Source organism: Myxocyprinus asiaticus, chromosome 16 (genome assembly GCF_019703515.2).
Source record: "Myxocyprinus asiaticus isolate MX2 ecotype Aquarium Trade chromosome 16, UBuf_Myxa_2, whole genome shotgun sequence".
Classification (NCBI taxonomy): domain Eukaryota; kingdom Metazoa; phylum Chordata; class Actinopteri; order Cypriniformes; family Catostomidae; genus Myxocyprinus; species Myxocyprinus asiaticus.
In genome coordinates this window covers 42,611,664-42,626,589 of record NC_059359.1, presented here as the reverse complement: position 1 = coordinate 42,626,589, position 14,926 = coordinate 42,611,664, and the positions used below count along the sequence as shown (strand labels likewise).

Sequence of the window (14,926 nt, the reverse complement as noted above, 5' to 3'; positions counted from 1 at the left end):
TGTGCTTTTTGGAGCATCAAAAATCGTGTTACCATCCACATCCATTATAAGTACCTACTGAGCCGAGATATTTTTCGATTTGTCTTCAAATGTATTCTGCTGAAGAAAGGCATGAGGGTGAGTAAATTATGAGAATTTTCATTTTTAGGTGAACTATCCCTTTAAAAGTCATCCTTGCTGGCCCCTGTAATTTAGTAAAGGGATGATCCATAACTGAGAGGCCATGGCGGACCATCCCCAGTGTTTACTGCTACTTAGAAGTAAAGACAATATGTTTCGAATAGAATATTACCAATATTACCTTTACTCACTATGATCTGATGGTCTAAAATAAACCAACACAAAATTGAACTAAAAGTACAAAATACATCTTTAATTTTCAACATAACTGGATGCCACTACTGTCTGAAAAGTTTATAGTGGAATAATGCCTATCGTTTCATGTACTCTTATAAAAATAGTAGGCAGTATACAGCACAGTATTATAGTATTCCTTTCCATAGACTGTGGCTCCCTACATCTGGTGTCACTGGGAGAGAAAACCATATGATAATTACATAAATAACAGTTTAATATATAAACATACATTTATTGTTAGTGCTGAAAGCAATATAAAAGCAACAGATACACCAAAAACAAGTTTTTGCAACTTTCCATTTTTCTATTGTTTTTCCATTAAATGTTTAACAATGGAAACAGCCTGCAGAATTTTTTCACACAGGTAAACTGTTACATTAATGCAGCACTTTCACTGCTTTTTAGCCTAGTACAGTTTTATAGAGGTTCTGTGAGTTCTATGCATTAATAATGTTACTGCCAGAGTGCCAACATGAAAAAGTACACCATATAAAATCAAATCACCATCAATCTCTTACTCTTTTATATATATACATTTTTTCCTTTTTGTTCTGGTCCCGACACTTCTGTCACAAAAGAATAGCTTACTCAAAAATGAAAATTGTGTCATTTACTCACCCTCGTGTCATGTTCTGCATTGTTTTGTTTGGTTCAGTGAAACACAAAATAGGTGTTAAGGATAATGTTCAAGCATCTTTTCCAATCAACAAAAGTGGATGGTGATTTAGACCAAGCTCCAATAACAAAAAAAAAAAAAGCACCATGAAAGTATCATAAAATTAATCCATGATGCACATGCACTATATTCTAAGTCTTCTGAAGCAATAAGATCACATTGTGTAAGAAACAGACCGAAATTTAAGCTGATAATCTTCCCCTCCACCATACCCCTCAAATATAATTTATGGTTAAATTTGATGCATGGCGAACGATGACACAGAAGAATCCAAGGCAGTTTGGGGCCAATAATGTCAAAAGAGCAAGCATGATGCCATTTTTAAATTGATCAAGCATAATTTTCAATGAGTAAAAACTTAAATGTTGGTCTACTCATCACACAAAGCTATCGTTTAACTTCAGAACACATGGAATATAGCACACAAGTCGTATGGACTATTACGGTCTTTTTTGGCCCTGACAGACGTGGTCACAACTTTTTTGAGATTTGAACTTTTCCTAAACATCTCATTTTGTGTTCCACAGAAGAAAGATCATTATACAGGTTTGGAAAGACATGAGGTTAAGACAGCATTTTCATTTTTGGGTGATCTATTCCTTTAAAGCTCAAATAAATGCATTGCCTTCAGTATATCAGGGCGATTCTTGTATAGAGTAGATGTGAGTTTTGAGAGTCAAATTTGATGGCTGTTTTTGCCAGGTCCTCTGTACCCACTGACAACTTCAAGTAGAGTGCAGTCTCTGGATAGAAGTGTCAGCCACATCCGGTGTTGAAAATATGCAGCTAAATAAGCAGAGATGGAGTGGGCTTCTTGCCAGGCCAAGCCTCTTTAGCATACTTCTTTTTGCGGGGTTCATTGAGGAGCTCCGAGACGTACGGGCCAGTTAAAGGTGTGGGATTGAGGGTGACTGGGGGTTGTGGGGCCTCTTGGGCCACGTCCACATCTGGCGCAGGGTTCGGCAGGGGTAATGGCAGTCCTCCCAAGATTGTGGCTCCACCTGGAGCTCCTGGATACTGAGCTTCATGGCTGGTAGGGGGAACGTCTCTATAGAGTCCACCTCGCAAAGGGAATGTGTGCATGTGCCGTGTTACAGTTTCCTCGATTCCCAGTGCATTACCACCCTCCATTTTCTTTCTCTGTGGGTTAAACAAAAAGATCAAATCATTCTCATTAGCCCATGACTGAATGATTTGCGATGTAATGCTCTAAAAGTTACCTTCATAGGTACAACAGCTGTTGAGACCATGTTTCTGAAGCGTCCAACAGAGGGGTCAATATCTTCTAAAAGAGATAAAAACAAAAACAACTGATAAAAGAATAGTGCACACAAAAATAAAATTGTTATTATTTACTTTCTCTCATTTGTTCCAAAATCAAATGCTGTCCTTTGTCTGTGGACCACACGAAGCTTTCGCATGCAAAAACAACAAAAAACCAAATAAACAAAACCACCACCATAAAAGTGGTTCACACTACAGTTGTTTGAACTAGTCGGTGTTAAGGAAACGTTAACGAAAGCTCTTGCAGAGGGTTTTACTGTGCTGACTGTTATTCACTGTTAAACACAGCAAGTTATCATCATGCCAAAATGCTCTCCAAGACGTTGCCTCTCAATTAATTTTAGAATTGCGACTACCATTAAAACCACCACCACTAAAAATATTAATTTTAGTAGTCGAACCCACTAATCGACTAGTCAGTTGTTAGATGACAAGTCAATCACCCTGGCACATCCCTAGTCCATACAACCCTTACACTATATTAAAAGTTTATTTGATGTCATTAGAAACCTTTGTGTGAGGAACAGACTGAAATCTAAGTCTTTATCCACTGATAATCTTTCCCTGACATTCAAATTTAGATTTAAAGTTCATGTTTATATTATAAAAAAATAACAACGCATTGCACCAGGTTTGATGTCACTGACACCAAAACAACATTGGTTCACGCATATGTCGTAAGCAAACGTAGCACTCCAGTTCCAGTTTAAATAGGCAGGATGGAGAACTGAGAGATGCAACAGAGGGGAAGATTTTCAGTGAATAACATCAATTTTAGCTTGTTCCTCAAAAAGCTCTTGTATGACTTCATTAAAAAAAAAAAAAAAAAACAAAACAAAACTGAATATAGCACGTCACTCTGATATTTTCTTTTTTTTCTTTTAGGAGCTTGACAGACATGATCATTATGAATTCTTGTATTAAGCTGTGTACAGATTCTTCCAAATTCCTCCTTTTGTGTTCCACAGAAAAATATAATTGTAGGGGTTGGAATGACAAAGGGGGAGTGGCCTAAATAATGACAGAATTCCAATTTTTCTGTGAAATATTTCTTTCACAAGCTTTTCACAAATAATTGAGCACACTCACATTATTTGTACTCTTAATCTGTGTGAATTAATGTGTACTAAAAGTGAATGACACTTGACAAGGCAAACTGTGTTACTAAAGTTACATTATAAAAGTTATGTAATAATAATAATATTACTTTTATTATGTAACTTCTTATTTCTTTTGTAGAAGGACCCAAAGAACAATTCAACAAAAACAAACAAAATAACCAAGTTGATTTCCAATAAATAAAACAAAAATTAAAACTAGAGATAGCATTTGAGTAATTTTGTAAGAGTATTCTAACCCCCCCCCCCCCCAAAAAAGACACAAAAGTTACCAAGATGGCTTTAAAAATAAGATAACTTAAACTATGCTTTTCTTTTGGGAAAAAGAACAAAACACATTTGCTCTCAACAGGAGCTCAAATAGAAACAAATGCTGTCGGTATTAGGGCAAATGTACATATATAAATTCTGAGTATACACATTTTTATAATTTCACTTGTTTTTATTCAGAATAACACGTGGTGAGAGTTGGTCTTTTATAAATGTGCACAGATATTTAACGTACATGACAAAGGGGGACAAAGGTCTGATAAGCTTCCGAGTTTCTCGTACCGCTTCACATTTCTTATCTACCATAAAAACAGATCCTCTTCCATTGATTTGCATGACGCCAACAAGAAATGAATGCCATTAGAGTAGAATTCAATAAGAATCAAAGTATTAGAAGTACTGTCACACTTGGCTTTGCTTGAAAGCACACAAAGATGCAATCATGTCTTCTCTCATCCAACACCTCAACGAAACATCCCTCAGTGATGATGAGTGAATTACATGCATCAGCCCCTCTGGATGGTCAGTTAAACAGGGGGTTTGAGTGAGAGCAGGTCAGGAGCAGGTGAGCTCCATGCCCTCACAGATGGTGACTGAAGCCGGGGAGGGTGGTGCCCCTCAGTATCCGGTACTGAGTAAACTCAATTGTAACCTCGAGATTTGGTGAGGGATCCAGAGGGAAAGTAGAGGATAATTCAGCATAGCCCAAGGCAGGCAAATGTTCAAAGAAAAATCAACAAAGCAGGTGCAGAACGAGTAGTCGATTAGCACATCCCTAATTAAAACAGTGAGGCACATCTAAGCAGGCTCAGCCCTCTCTCAAACCAATTTCCAGACATCCCAGTAAGAACAACGAATTACCATTTTGGTTTGCATGCATAGCATATAGTTTTGGAATGTGCAAAGACAACCAGTCTTTTGCCAGTCCTATTTAGTTAAGACATTAAGTGATTTAAATGCAGTTTAATGAAAATGCTTCCTTACACAAGAAGTTTTATTTATGGTAATGACTGTACCTGGGTTAATGATCTCATCTTCTTCATTGAAAGTCACTCTGGAGTTCTTCCTTTTCCTCTTGGGCCTCTGAATATCCAGGTTGCCCTCCTCTATGGTGAGCGTAGAGATGCGCTTGTTATGAGCTGTGTTGAACTCTGTCAGGTTCTGCCATAAGACCCAAACAGAAAGCACAAATCAGGGAGAAACTAAATAGAGCAAAGTTCTTTCATTAAAACACTCATTCAACATCTGGTAATATATGTCTAACAGAGCTATGTGGGGTGACGTAGGCTCCACATTAATCAGGCACTGTCATGTGCTTTTCCTCCGGACAAGTAAACTGGCCATTCACTTGTCGGAGTAAAAAAGTTACTTGTCCGGAGAGAAAAAAGGCCATTTAAGTTACATGCTCAAGTAACATGTCAAGGTTTATGTTGTATATTTTTCTAAAATTATGACCGATGCCCAAACTAATAGTGTACCTATGCAATCAACTAAATTCTCTGCGACAGAAATGTAAACTGCACTGGGTAGGGGAGGAGGCTATTGTCATATGATTATTATTTTGTTACATTTGATAATCAAATAAAGAAAAGCCTCCATCGCCATCATTTACAGTAGGGATGCTCATAGATCTATGGAATGAGATCTACTTTTTCATCATGTTATTGCAGCAACACCTACCATGTACAATAAACGCTATACATTATCACAATACCACGATTTCAGTAGTCGGTCGAGAAATTTGACGATTCTCAATACCAGCTTCAATACCACAACAAATAATAATGCTAACTAATGTTAATTATAGAAGAATGATTTCAAGTTCTTAAGTAATTATTCAAGACTAGTAAACAGTCAGTAATAAAACAATAAAAAAAAGGAAAGAAAAGAAATAGATGAAATACAAATTAAGTTTTTAACAGCAGTAGGCTATCAATTATTCAAGGAAACATTCAGAATGAAATACAACATAAAACTACTACTGGTCTTTACAGTATGATTATAATACATTAATACTTTTTAAAGCTACTAAATTTATTCAGTCAAGAGCAGTGAGTTATGGTTGTTTGATTATAATAATGACACACTAGACAGCAGCAGGTCTGTTAGCTAATATTTATACTTACAAGTCCGACATTTAAAGGAATAGTTCACCCAAAAATGAAAATTTGCTGATAATTTACTCACCCTCAGGCCATCCAAGATGTATGAGTTTCTTTCTTCATGAAAACAGAATTTAAGATTTTTAGGATTTCATTTCAGGCCTCCTCCTCTAAACAATGAATGTACTCCATTTTTGACGGTCTAAAATACATATTTAGGGTGCATCAAAATAAACCACACAAATGAAGTTCTTCTGAACGCAAACAATTTTTTATTTTTAGAAACACAATACTTATATACTTTTTAACTACAAATGTTCGCTTCTGTACATCTCTGTGACGTGCGCTCATGAGAGGGATGATGTAAGCTCGTTGGTAAGTTCACGCGTCACGTGGAGGAGGAGTCAGGAAGCACATCGTTGTTTACAAGAGTAGCAGCGCTGTACAAAAGTTTAATTGTCTTTGCTGTAGATTTGTATTTGTATAAGTATATTGTCATTTTTGGATGAACTATTCCTTTAAATACTGTTTACGTTCACTTTAGACATCACTCTGTGTTTACATGAATACCTCACCAAGACAGGCATTTTCGCTGAATTTTGAAACGCATTTGACCTTTCAGGCGCGCATTAGTGCGAGCATTTTCAGAACACACGCATGTTAAGCACACACATACGCCGCCTGTCATTCAAACAGGGTGTAGCTGTTACTAGATCACTTGTGAATTATAGAACTATGTGCTCTTGATTACTTTCAACAGCAGAATGAAGAATATGAACTAGGCTACCACAAATATAGCCAGTTATTTTTTCATTATTGACGTTTAATCAGTCTGCTTGTCCGGTTGGGCAAGTCAAATTCTCTTTCACTTGCCCCTTCAAAAATCCACTTGTCCCAGACAAGCGTTAATTGTCGAGCCCTGCGTATGTACTTGGTGACAGTAGAAATGTTTTAACCGAGTGTGAAGTGTCCCATGTAAGAATTTATTCAAGGATGTTGCTACAGTTGCCGAGCAACGTCGCAACTTAAAGTCGCATTAATATAGAATTCACCCGATGTGATTATTTTACAGCAGCTTTGAAGGTGGCTCATCCAATTACAATTAAGAGTTAGTGAAGTAGTATTTCATTCACTGGATTATCAAAAGACAGGTTATTTGGCATAAAAACTATTTTTCATTGAATTAGCTAAAGCAACTATATGATAACTATATGATATGTACCATTACAGATGACATATAATTACTCAAATCATTATACAAGATTTTGGCCATGCCACCCACCCCTACAGTCTAACATGTACCTCCAGTTCAGTTTCTTCTTCTGGAAGTCCCAAAAGTCCCTTAAGCTCCTCATCATCCCCGGTTTTACTGTCTCCGACACCTGCGCTCGGCTGGGTCTGTGGTTTCTCCCGAATGGTGTAGACTCGTGTGGATGCGCCAAACGACACAGTGGAGTCGATGGGAACTTGCTGAGGCTTGTGGGGCTCCAGGCGAATGTGTCCGAGGAACGTACCATGTGCTACAGGAAGTGAAAGAAGATATTAGTTTAGAATCTTCTCTACTGTTGAAACATTACATAGTGATAATAATAAAAAATACTTTATATTCTCAAATTTTGAACAGGTGAAAGTAGGAAAATACCAAATCAAAACAACATTTTAAAAGCATTAAGACAAAGACATTAGCGGTAAATGGACAGAGTAGGAAAATGCCAGTTATCATGACAAATTTCAAAACGACAGTTAAAAGGCAAAAAGGGAAACACACAGGGTCAAAACAACATTGTAACTGTATCACTGAGGCTGATCTAAAACAGTTTCCCATACATTTTTGTCTTATATGCCCCCACAACCCCATCAACAAGGCTCAAGTCGACACCGAACCAGAAATGAGTTTTATTTTTAACATTTAACAGATATCATTCAGGGATAGTTCGCCCCAAAATTCTTCCATTTACTCACCCTCACGTTGTTCCAAACCCAAATAACTTTACCGTAGATGTTCAGCAGAATGTTAGTTACTTTTAAGGCTGTCAAATTTAAATTAAAATATTTGTTGATTTTAAATTAAAAATGCACATTCGAATGCTAAAATGTGCATTTCGATTTTGGATGTGTGCCAAGCACTCTCGATGACTTCAGAATGATCGCATTCTTGGGTTAAATCTGACACAACAAATAAGGGCTGAAACATACTCTCCGCAATCACGTTAACACAGACACATCTTGCAACACAATCTCGATTTCACGCGTCGTTTTCTGAAATCTGTCAGACGCAACTAAGTGTTTCATTCTCAACATTGCCAAAAGGGGCACTATGGTGAGATTCGTGAGATGTGTCCGCTTCTATGGTGAGTTTTCTCTTAAGGCAAATTCTGTCATAGAGGAGCAACAGTTTGAAGAGAATACTGCTGAGCAAGTAAGGTAAAGTCAACATATTTATAGCAACTTACCTGAATAACAACATCCAGTTTAAATGGCATAGATGTTTGAAGGTAACTATCGCCCCCTTGAGTACTGAGGTTTGTTCCCGCAACAGTAACGCAAGTATGCATGTTAAGCATGTTCAATTGGAATGCACGGTGACAATGCGGCAGCCAAGCGATCGCATCTGTGTTCACGTACTACCTTTTCCCCTACCTGAAATGATGCATTTAAAATGTGAATATAGTTCAAATTTTGTTCATATGTAAGTGAATAACATTTTTCCGCCCTGTTGACAGCCCTACTGTAGTTACTTTCATCTATACAATGAAAGTGAATCAGACAGATTCTGCCCAACATCTCCTTTTGTGTTCCACAATGGAACATCATATGGGCTTTGGAACAAAATTTCTTTCAGCATAATGGTACACACAATTACAGCACACAGTTTTGGTACAACATGAGGATGAGTAAATAAGTGACAGAATTAAAAAAATTTGGGGGGGGAGAACTATTCCTTTGAAAGGCCTCACCTTCAGTAATATATTATTGCAAATACATTACAGTATTCTTGAGTCCCATTCTTTTAAATGGTAATGCAAAAGCAATCCAATGGCAGGTAAACAACAACATGTCTACATTAAAGATCCAGATATGAATCAGAGTTTACAGAATATATGCTGCCTAAAAATGAATCCTAAAAAGCCTCTCTTTGGTCTGTATGCACTTACTGCTGTTAAGGTCGATGAGAAAGAGTCTTTTCAGATGTCTGTGGTAGATGAGGGCAGCATGGATACGAGAGCACGACTGATGGTCGATGATGAAGTCACAGATGTCAGGGTTCCTCCCAAACAAATAATGATTCTTTTCATCAATGATGAGTTTCTGCAGAGAGACCACTTCACTAGGCCATCTGTTTACCTTCAAACTTATTTTCACACACTTTGAAACATGCTTTGGCATTATGCACAATTATATACAAGGGCATAGGGCTGGACAGTGTGACAGCATATTGTGCGACGTAAGAAATGTGTCAACTGGTAGAGAGCCGTTCTATATCATATTAGATATATCTGTGCAGCAATCAGTGGGCATTATTGCTTTACGTTATTTACATGTATGAATTACGAATAAGAATCACGGATTAATGGGATACATATACAATTTGACTGAAATTACTCACACAGTGAAACAAGATTCTGGTCATACTGTCCACCCCTACAAAGACAAATACTTTACTGCTTGATGAATATGATGTAATAATGTGCCCTAGAGTTATAACACCTGAGAGAGTGACTCCCCGCTCAGAGCTTAAATCTCAGGGTCTTGCATTTCTGTAGCACCATTCTGGACCTGACGGCCACAGTCATGCACGCATCAGTATGAACTCAACTGAGCCGCAGGCAGTCAGGTCAGTATCTGGTGCATCCCTGTCGCATTCACAGCTGCAACTGTGTGGTGTTAAATAGTGTTTTCAATTTCTTTTTCAATGCTTTATTTCAAGTAATTGTTCACCCAGAAAGGACATTTTGTCATCATTTACTCACCCTTGTGTCATTTCAGACCCACCTGCTGTTATTTTTTTCAGTGAAAGACTCTTTCCAAACACTAAGAGTACATTGCTAACAGAGGCTGTTAAACTCCAAAAATGATATAAAAAAAAAAAAAAAAAAAAAAGAATACTATAAAAGTATAATTCCAGTCATTATTAATTAAAAAAAAATCTCTCTCTGCTGACGTTCTTAGATATTATTCTCCATTCTGCATATTCAATCTGGTGTGTCCATGTTCAGATATGACACGTGAGAATCAAATGGCACTTGATGTCAATACTAGGTATAATAACAACATACAAATTTGGAACGACATGAAGATGAGTAAATGGTGACACAATTCAAATTTTTGGGTTTAAAGGATAGTTCACCCAAAAATGAAAATTCTCTCATCATTTACTCACCCTCATGCCATCCCAGGTGTGTATGACTTTCTTTCTTCTGCAGAACAAAAATGAAGATTTTTAGAAGAATATCTCAGCTCTGTAGGTCCATACATTGCAAGTGAATGATGGCCAGAAATCTGAAGGTCCAAAAAGCAGATAAAGTCAGCATAAAAGTAATCCATAAGACTCCAGTGGTTTAATCCATATCTTCTGAAGCGATGTGATAGGTGTGGGTGAGAAATAGGGGTAAGAAATAGGGGTCGACTGATATGTTTTTTTCAGGGACGATACAGATTATTAGTAATCCAGGAGACAGATAACCGACATTTAGGGGCGATATGCATTTATAGTAAAAAAAAAAAAAAAAAATATTTTATATATATATATATATATATATATATATATATATATATATATTAAATCAACAATCTAAAAGTCTCTTATGAATTGGGCAAGAATGAGGACATTGTGGCCCAAAGACAACCAATGTAATGGACTATGGGGGATCTTCTACTGTTTATATATAGATAGGAAAGATGATGTTTGGGGATTCAGGGGTAACCCCTGAGAGAAAATGTATGTTAAAGTCTTAATGAACCATTTTTATATTTTCCTTAAAATGCAAATCTACCAAAAACAAACACAGCTAAATGTAAAGCTAAATAGTGCAGTTTAAAAATACTGTTTGCTACAGTTAAGTATAAATGGGCTTACTATCAAATAAATGGAAATGTTTTTCATCATCATAATTATTTTTTCCCTCCCCTTTTCTTCCCAATTTGGAATTCCCAACGCGCTCTAAGTCCTCGTGGTGGCGTAGTGACTCACCTCAATCCGGGTGGCGGAGGACGAATCTCCGTTGTCTCCGCATCTGAGACCGTCAATCCGCGCATCTTATCACGTGGCTTGTTGAGCGCGTTACTGCGGAGACATAGCACGTGTGGAGGCTTCACGCTATTCTCCGTGGCATCCACGCACAACTCACCACACGCCCCACCGAGAGCGAACCACATTATAGTGACCACGAGGAGGTTACCCCATGTAACTCCACCCTCCCTAACAACCGGGTCAATTTGGTTGCTTAGGAGACCTGGCTGGAGTCACTCAGCACGCCCTTGATTCGCGACTCTAGGGGTGGTAGTCAGCGTCTTTACTCGCTGAGCTACCCAGGCCCCTGAGAATTCATAATTTTTAAGATTTGGTTGTCTTTCTTGCCATCCATGCCAGAGATGATATTATATCTGATTAATTTTCACAAAATATAAACAAAAATCTCTGTTTATTATCAATAGGCTCAAAACATGTTGATTAATAATGCTAATTTTAGATGGGAAAAAATTGTTTCTAGTCTAAAGGTGCTCTGGAACCACGATAAAGTGTCCCATCACAAACCTTGCTTAGCTGAACCATCGGAGTCATATCAGACACATGAAGATTGCATCTGCTTCATTTTCTGCAGTGTATTTTAGCAAAAGATGCAGACTGTATTTCTCCGCTACGGCCTACTGTCGTTAAAATAACTGCATCTTCAGCTCTACTATGCGGCGCCTCATGCCGCGGGCCGGTGGAGAGGCAACGAGTGTGGAGCGCGAAAGGGCATTAATGAAGCGTGTTCAGTGCTAGAGAAAAACATTAAAGGATATAGCACTGAAAGATCAGTGCTATCTACGTCCCGGCGCGCTTGCTGTGTACACAGCTCCATTGTTTTGTCACGCTGCTAACCTAAAGTGTAGAAACTGTGAGATGGGGCAACCGTTGTCATGATGTCTCGCAGTCCGGATGGAAAAAATCCGGGGTTCGGACCCAGACCACGAGACATCATGATAACGGTTACCCCATCTCACTGTTAATTGGTGACCGCTGGCATAGAGTATTGTGATGTTTATTGCAACTTCAGTATCTGCATTGTTACCTTTGAAAACAGCTTGTCGTCTTTCTCTCACTGCTTTCCTCGCCCCCACGAATACGGAGTACAGTGTTGATTGGCCATTTACTCATGACATATAACTAATCCGTTAATACTGTGTGCGGGACATTGAGCCAGACTACAAGAAGTAACCTTTCAGACAGAACCGGTAGCATCAGAGCCAACGGAGCACATTTTAAAATTTATCGGCAATCAGATCAGATAAAATAACGATTCTGATTATTCGAAAAATTATGAATATCAGATCCAGTTATTAGCCAGGACGATAATCGGTCGACCCCTAGTGAGAAACAGATCAATATTTATGTCCTTTTACTATAAACCTTCGTCGTGGATTCTGATCAGTTTCACTTTGACAGTCTGGGATGGCATGAGGGTGAGTAAATGAGAGAATTTTCATTTTTGGGTGAACTATCCCTTTAGCGAAAATACATGTAATCTTGAGTCCCATGCCTTTAATGGAAATGCAAATGCAATCCAAAGTGAAGGGGTCGACCAATGACAAAGCATTGTGGTCCTGAAAGGCCAAATGCTGAATCAGAATTTTCATAATGTGAGCCAGATCAAATGTATTCTTGTAATAGTCATTTTAATACCTCAACAAGTTTGTCTCCTTTTACCACATCTAAATGCAGCCCAGCTGGAGGCTTTCCTGCCCTGAAATGAAATGACACAAGTTAACCTCACTCCCCAATCATTTCATAGTCATCCATGTTTTTACTTTGTTTGCTGAGCTTATGTTTATTAGATCTAATTAAGCAATACGGAAAGAGAAATAAGGTTTCAAGTCATAGTGATTACTACATACACTGGTGGCCAAAATTTTTGTAATAATGTACAGAATTTGCTCTTATGGAAAGAAACTGGTACTTTTATTCACCAAAGTGGCATTCAACTGATCGCAATGTATAGTCAGGACATTAGTAACATAAAAAATTACTATTACAATTTGGAAAAAAAAAAATGTTCAGAAATTCTTAAACTACTTCAAAGAGTTCTCATCAACAAATCCTCCACATGAAGCAATGACAGCTTTGCAGATCTTTGGCATTCTAGCTGTCAGTTTGTCCAGATACTCAGGTGACATTTCACCCCACTCTTCCTGTAGCACTTGCCATAGATGTGGATGTCTTGTCGGGCACTTCTCACACACCTTACAGTCTAGCTGATCCCACAAAAGCTCAATGGGGTTAAGATCTATAATACTCTTTTCCAATTATCTGTTGTCTAATGTCTGTGTTTCTTTGCCCACTCTAACCTTTTCTTTTTGTTTTTCTGTTTCAAAAGTGGCTTTTTCTTTGCAATTCTTCCATAAGGCCTGCACCCCTGAGTCTTCTCTTTACTGTTGTGCATGAAACTGGTGTTGAGCGGGTAGAATTCAATGAAGCTGTCAGCTGAGGACATGTGAAGCGTCTATTTCTCAAACTAGAGACTCTGATGTACTTATCCTCTTGTTTAGTTGTACATCTGGCCTTCCACATCTCTTTCTGTCCTTGTTAGAGCCAGTTGTCCTTTGTCTTTGAAGACTGTAGGGTAAACCTTTGTATGAAATCTTCAGTTTATTTGGCAGTTTCAAGCATTGTATAGCCTTCATTCCTCAAAACAATGATTGACTGACAAGTTTCTAGAGAAAGCTGTTTCTTTTTTTTGCCATTTTTGACCTAATATTGACCTTAAGACATGCCAGTCTATTGCATACTGTGGCAACTCAAAAACAAACACAGATAATGTTAAGCTTCATTTAACTAAACAAATAGCTTTCAGCAGTGTTTGATATAATGGTAAGTGATTTTCTTGAACCAAATGATCAATTTAGCATGATTACTCAAGGATAAGGTGCTGGAGTGATGGCTGCTGGAAATGGGGTCTGTCTAGATTTGATCAATAATGACTTTTTTCAAATAGTGATGGTGCTGTTTTTTACATCAGTAATGTGCTGACTATACTTTGTGATCAGTTGAATGCCACTTTGGTGAATTAAAGTACCAATTTCCTTCCGAAACAGCAAAATCTGTACATTATTCCAAACTTTTGTCTGCCAGTGTAAATATGTTTTTAATTGCTGTATTATGAACAATATTGCTTAACAAAAGTTCCAGTCAAGGAGAGGGAAAAAACAATAAAAGGGAATATCTACAGTTTCATGTATAGTACACATAATATAGGCTAGCTGGATAATAAAAAAGAAACTGAAGGCTTTACAATAATTCACACTGTTTTGCTTTAGTATTTTTCATTCCTAACAATGAAATATTGACCCATTGTCTTCGGTGTACGTCTGAAATGTCCATTTGCTTTTATGGTTAAAGATATTTCTATAAATAAGCAGTAAATGTATAATAGACCATTTTTATGTCCAACATTACATATACAAACATATTTTCTGTTACTACTGATCTTCTTTTATCTTAGCATGGCCGGACGCTGCACTCGGACCGAAACTCTCTCTTTGACAAAGCGTTCGTCTTCTGAGATTGTCCATGAGAGATTTCTACACGAAACATGCTGTGTGTGTGAAATGAGTTTTAGTCTAGAGGTGGAAATGTGCTGAAGAACAAGAAAACTCAAAAAGAAACTAAGAATTTAAAAACTGCCGTTTTTATGCTGGCTATGATTAAGCCTAATACATGCACTATATCCAGTTTACACATATACTGCAGGGAGTTTTACCATGCCGGACAGTCGAAATGTGGAGTCTTCGCTTCAGCGTTTGTAGCCATTATCACACATTCTTCTCAGCTACAAACAGTCGAACATTCTGGGTAAACGGCTCAGCTCAAAGGAACGTCTTCCGGCTCATAAATATTAAACGCGTAACGCCCTACAGTG

The 14,926-nt window shown here is 37.8% G+C and overlaps 1 protein-coding gene and 1 non-coding gene across 3 annotated transcripts; both read right to left on the bottom strand.

The window, feature by feature from the left end:
• Window positions 1-553: 553 nt before the first annotated feature.
• On the bottom strand, window positions 554-14,919 carry ppp1r8b (protein phosphatase 1, regulatory subunit 8b). Of its 2 annotated transcripts, XM_051721600.1 has the most exons (7): window positions 14,768-14,919; window positions 12,694-12,754; window positions 8,963-9,116; window positions 7,110-7,327; window positions 4,722-4,866; window positions 2,254-2,318; window positions 554-2,173 (listed from the first exon to the last, which is right to left on the bottom strand). In XM_051721600.1, exons 1-7 carry the CDS (start codon window positions 14,815-14,817, stop codon window positions 1,820-1,822), a joined length of 1,047 nt encoding a protein of 348 aa, XP_051577560.1. In that variant the 5' UTR covers window positions 14,818-14,919; the 3' UTR covers window positions 554-1,819. The 2 variants fall into 2 exon arrangements, with proteins under 2 accessions (XP_051577560.1, XP_051577561.1); XM_051721601.1 differs by lacking the exon at window positions 12,694-12,754 and having other exon boundaries at window positions 14,768-14,871.
• Window positions 9,492-9,659, bottom strand: LOC127454675 (small Cajal body-specific RNA 1). The gene has a single exon (XR_007899592.1). It is a non-coding gene; the product is annotated as a small Cajal body-specific RNA 1 (non-coding RNA).
• Window positions 14,920-14,926: the final 7 nt, after the last annotated feature.

Coding starts and splice junctions, on each gene's coding strand:
- ppp1r8b (XM_051721600.1), bottom strand. CDS start 14,817: ATGGCTACAAACGCTGAAGCGAAGACTCCACATTTCGACTGTCCGGCA. Junction 2,319..4,721: donor AGATGAGATCATTAACCCAG/GTACAGTCATTA, acceptor TATCTCTTTTAG/AAGATATTGACCCCTCTGTT. Junction 2,174..2,253: donor CAGCTGTTGTACCTATGAAG/GTAACTTTTAGA, acceptor TTTAACCCACAG/AGAAAGAAAATGGAGGGTGG.